The sequence below is a fragment of the Triticum aestivum genome, chromosome 6D (assembly GCF_018294505.1).
Source record: "Triticum aestivum cultivar Chinese Spring chromosome 6D, IWGSC CS RefSeq v2.1, whole genome shotgun sequence".
NCBI classification, from domain to species: domain Eukaryota; kingdom Viridiplantae; phylum Streptophyta; class Magnoliopsida; order Poales; family Poaceae; genus Triticum; species Triticum aestivum.
Genome location: NC_057811.1, coordinates 7,047,133 through 7,052,112, shown reverse-complemented (window position 1 = coordinate 7,052,112; position 4,980 = coordinate 7,047,133). Strand labels below are relative to the sequence as shown.

General features: G+C 58.0%; 1 protein-coding gene across 1 annotated transcript; it reads left to right on the top strand.

Moving 5' to 3' along the window:
* Positions 1–1,026: 1,026 nt before the first annotated feature.
* On the top strand, positions 1,027–4,673 carry LOC123142964 (trihelix transcription factor GTL1). Its single transcript, XM_044561683.1, has 2 exons — positions 1,027–2,162; positions 2,737–4,673. The coding sequence occupies exons 1-2, from the start codon at positions 1,366–1,368 to the stop codon at positions 4,211–4,213; spliced, it is 2,274 nt and encodes a 757-aa protein (XP_044417618.1). The 5' UTR covers positions 1,027–1,365; the 3' UTR covers positions 4,214–4,673.
* The last annotated feature ends 307 nt before the right edge of the window (positions 4,674–4,980 follow it).

The following is a 4,980-nucleotide window of genomic DNA, read 5'->3' as shown; positions in this document are numbered from 1 at the left end:
GGAGTCTCGGATGAACGACACTTAATATGGGGCGGAGATGGTACAAGTTATAACAAGCCCATTCAAGTAAAAGGTCAATAGATAAGCGAAGGACAAGGTTGACCATAGTAACTGACATGCAAATATCGAGAAAGGGGCCGAATAGATGGAGAAAGTCCGTATTCAAAGTTGCAGATTTTGGGGAGGAGGACCGGCGAACCACCTCTAAAGGTCTGGGCAGCTATAAGAGCACCATATTAATAGAAGTTTTAGATTTTGACTTAAGTTCTTACCTTATAATTAGTTTATGAAATGATCCCCTTAAATTTATCTGCATGCTAGCAACCATGTACAGTAGCCTTGGGCTCTCTTTCAATTATGGAGAGTTATTATTTTTTTTCCTCATGGAGAAGCAGATGAGATGAAGGAGCTCGTCCTTTTGCATTATATAAGAAGATGAGACATTCTTTATAAAGTTTTAAAAACAAAACACGTGATAACTACATTAGTGACCCTTAACTACCACAAGGGGAAAGCCATGCAGGTTGCACAGAATCGTCGTCACCTATCACGCCCAATACCTAGCAACCCCAACTTCACTGCGACAAAAGTTTTAGGGTTGAGTTCAAACGGTCCAAAGCCACCTCAAATGGGTTTCAGCGCTCAAGGCAGCTATGATTTCAGAAAAGCGGCGTTAATTCCATATGAGACACCCGCCAATAGACCCACAACTACATTGTGTAGCACAGCACAACAAACCAAGAGCGAAAGCCAGACACCGTCACCAATTACGGTTTCCATAGCAACGCCTCTGATGAGAAAAATATACAACTTGACCATGGGCTCTACCCTTTGTACCTTGTAAGCACAACTGAAATCAAACACATCCGCAAAGATAGATAAACTTCAAATAAATGTCACATGAATAAAAGGAGAGATGTTAATGAGAGACCATTCATTCCCTAAGGAGCAAGGCTCCATTCAAACCGGGACAAGGACCAGGAGATGAGCCATAAAGGGCACCCCATCCACGAATACGGGCATCGCCAAGGACCCCTTTCCAAAACTGCCCAAAAGATAAAGCTGAGCAGCCAAGAAGCAAAATGGAAACCAACCCTGCCTTGCCTGCCTGCCCTTAACCCCATCCCCATCCCCTCCGTCACTCCGGGTAGTCCATATCCTCTCTCTTCAACCTTACCCTCGGCCACCAAATAACAATTCCTGCTCGCATTTCAATTCCGGAGCTGCCACTGTTCCCCAATCATGCGGGAAGCGGAGTAATTTCAGGTCGGGAGTGAGTGAGCGGTGCTGGTGGTAGTTACTGGGAGTGGGGAGTGGGGAGTGGACTGTGGAGTGGAGTTGGGAGGGGCGGCGGCCATTGCCGAGATGCAGTCCGGGTACGGCGGGGTGTCGGAGTTCCAGCAGTTCATCATGGACGGCGGCTTCGCCATGGCGGCCGCGCCGCAGCAGCAGGCGCAGGCGGCTGCGGCTGCGGCGGCCGCTGCGGCGGCGGCGGCGGCGGGGGGGCAGGAGCTGGGCGCGCCGTTCAGGTACCAGCCGCTGCACCACCACGCGATGCAGCACCATCACCAGCAGCAGCAGCAGCACCCGCCGCAGATGCCGCCCCACTTCGCGCACTTCGGCGTGGCGCCCGCGGCGGCAGCGGCGGCCGGCGGGATTCCGTTCACGCAGCAGTTCCTGAACCACCAGGCGGCGGCCGCCGGGCACCACCACCAGCAGCAGCACCACCTCCAGCTCTTCCACCACGAGCAGCAGCAGCAGCAGCATCACAAGCCGCCGCAGCAGCCGCCGGCGAGGTGGGCGCCGCAGCAGCAGCACCACCAGCACCCGCACCAGCAGCAGCAGCATCACCACCACCAGCTGGGGCTGGACGTGGAGGCGGCGGCCGTGCCGGAGAGCTCCCGTGCCACGTCCGGCGGCGCCGCCCCTCCCGGCGTGCCCCCGTTCCTCGCCGCCGCCATGAACTTCAAGCTGGCCGTCGACCCCGGCGGCGGGAGCGGCGCCACGGACGACGCCCTGAACGACGGCACGGGGGGCGGCGGCGGCGCGGGCAGCGGCATGATGCTCCACGGCGGGGGCGGGGGCGACGACGAGGCCGCGACGGAGAGCCGGCTCCGTCGGTGGACGGGCGAGGAGGAGACCTCCATCAAGGAACCCACCTGGTACGCACGCCACCACTGTTCCTCCCACAATCCATCCATGGCGCCGCGCCGCGCACATGCCAATTCCTCCGTCCGCCGCCCGGATCCACTCATGGCGGACACGGAAAGGGAAGGGGGAGGGGGGAGAAGATTGCATCTTTGTTGGCTCTGCTTTGGATGCTCGGGGGTGGGGAGCAGAGCAGAGCAATAATAGTGGCATGATTGAGAGAGACATGGACGGAAAACAACACGCGCACCTGAAAGAAAACAAGCCCCTGATGCCGATGATTCCTCCGCCCAACTTTTGTTCCCTTTTAGCTCCCTTCTCATTACATCACGCAAAAGAGAAACTCTTTTCTTGCTTTGCATGCACAATTTGCCATGCAGATGCAGATGAGATGCAGTGTTTTCTGCTACTAGTTGCAAAATTGCTCCAAATTGTGCCATGACAGATGCAATTCTTGCTTGAATTGTTCCAATTTCTTGTTGTTTTGTGCACTTGACATTGCCAATTGGTTTGGTTTGTTCATCATTGCTCATTGCTGACTTGAATTTTTTGCTTTTGGTTTGCTTTGTGTGATGATGATTTGTGTAGGAGGCCGCTGGACATCGACTACATACACAGCACGAGCAGCAGCAGCAAGAGGAAGGAGAAGGTGGCCACGCCGGAGTCGCCGGCGCCGGTTGCTCCGGCGGCCAACTACTTCAAGAAGGCCGGTGGCGGGGACGACAATGCGGGCGCTGCTGCGTCAGCGGGCGGCGGCGGCGGGAACTATAAGCTGTTCAGCGAGCTGGAGGCCATCTACAAGCCGGGGAGCGGCGGGGGCGGCGGCGGTGCGGGGCAGACGGGCTCCGGCTCTGGCCTCACGGGCGACGACAATGCCATCCTCCCGCCGCCGTCCATGGCCGACCTCCCGGGCGGCGCGCCCGCCGCGGCCGTGGACGCGCCGCAGGCGAACACGTCGGAGACTTCTGCCGGGGAGGACGCGCCGGCGGTGCTGCAGCCGCAGCCGCCGCCTCCGCCGCTGGCGTCGGTGGGCGAGGCGCGCCGGAAGCGGAAGCGCCGGCGGCAGGAGCAGCAGCAGCAGCTGACCGCGTCGGCGTCCTTCTTCGAGCAGCTGGTGCAGCGGCTCATCGAGCACCAGGAGGGCCTGCACCGCCAGTTCCTGGACGCCATGGAGCGGCGGGAGCGCGAGCGCGCGGCGCGCGACGAGGCGTGGCGCCGGCAGGAGGCCGACAAGTTCGCGCGCGAGGCGGCCGCGCGCGCCCAGGACCGCGCCAGCGCCGCCGCCCGGGAGACGGCCATCATCGCCTACCTCGAGAAGCTCTCCGGCGAGACCATCACCCTCCCCCCGCCGGCGGCGGCCAACCCCGCCGCGCCCACGTCCGCCGACGACGCGACGAGCCACGACGCGGGGAGGGAGCTGGTCCCCTACGAGTGCGGCGAGCTGTCGCTGCCGCTGATGAGCTCGTCGTCCCGGTGGCCGAAGCACGAGGTGGAGGCGCTGATCCGGGTGCGGTCCGGGCTGGACAACCGGTTCCAGGAGCCCGGGCTGAAGGGCCCGCTGTGGGAGGAGGTGAGCGTGCGCATGGCCGCGGCGGGGTACGGCGGCCGGAGCGCCAAGCGGTGCAAGGAGAAGTGGGAGAACATCAACAAGTACTTCCGCAAGGCCAAGGAGAGCGGCAAGAAGCGCCCCGCGCACGCCAAGACCTGCCCCTACTTCGACGAGCTCGACCGCCTCTACTCCCGCTCCGCCCACGGCTCCGGCGCCTCCTCCGCCGCCGGCAACACCAGCGCCAAAACCAACGCCAATGCCATAGCCGGCGCCGACAACGCGGCCAACAAGGCCAGCTCCGAGCTGCTCGACGCGGTGGTCAAGTACCCCGCCGACACCCACTACGGCCCACCGCCGGGGTTCCCGACCGACGGCGACCGTGGCGGCAATGCAGAAACCAAGGACGACGGCGAGGGCGACGTGGACATGGGCAGGGCGTCGGGGAGAGCAGGCGACGAGCATGACGACGAGGCTGGCCAGAGCCATGGGCACGACGACGACGACGACGATCATTAGAGCTTGATTAACTAGGACCGCATGCTTAGCTAGGACATGCATGATCGATCGGCGCCGGAGAAAATTTGCTTCTTTTTCCTCTTCCCGCAGCTTGTTGTTAGCCTACCATGGATCAATCATCACTTACTTGTTAGTACTACTACTGCTTATATATCTACAAGAAGATTAGTTTAATTAATCACTTTCATAATCCCAAGCTCAAGCTGGGTCACTAGCTAGCTCTTAGACATTTGTGTTTGTCGACCATGGCCGTTTATATTTTCCTGTTATTTTTGTAACAAGTGTGAGGACGTGTGATGGTCAATGGGAGAGGCAGTGTCGGCAGGTGCATAATTTTCAATCATTTTTTTCTACCTTGTACGGCCACAGGAAAAAATAGTGAGGAACCTGCTGGCTAGTAGTAGGAAAAATAATAGAGTGGTGTAGTACCATATATAAATCACAGTTGTCTTTGACTGTCTGTCTGTGGTCCTTGATCTGGATATAACTCTGGTCACTATACTCAAATCTCACTGTGATAGCCTAGCAATTATGGTGGTGTTCGGTTCTCTAGTCCTAGGACTTTTAGCAAAAAGTTCCAAAAAAGGCCCCCCTGTTTGGTTTGCTAGGAATTTTTTTAGTCCCAACACAAAAAAGTCCATGGAACCAAACACCCCCTATGAGAGGTGTATATACCTAACATACCCGTATTCTACCTACCATATATTTTAGTGTTTAAAAAACTACATAGCAATGTTCGCCGGGTAGTCTTATGGAGCGAAACCTCG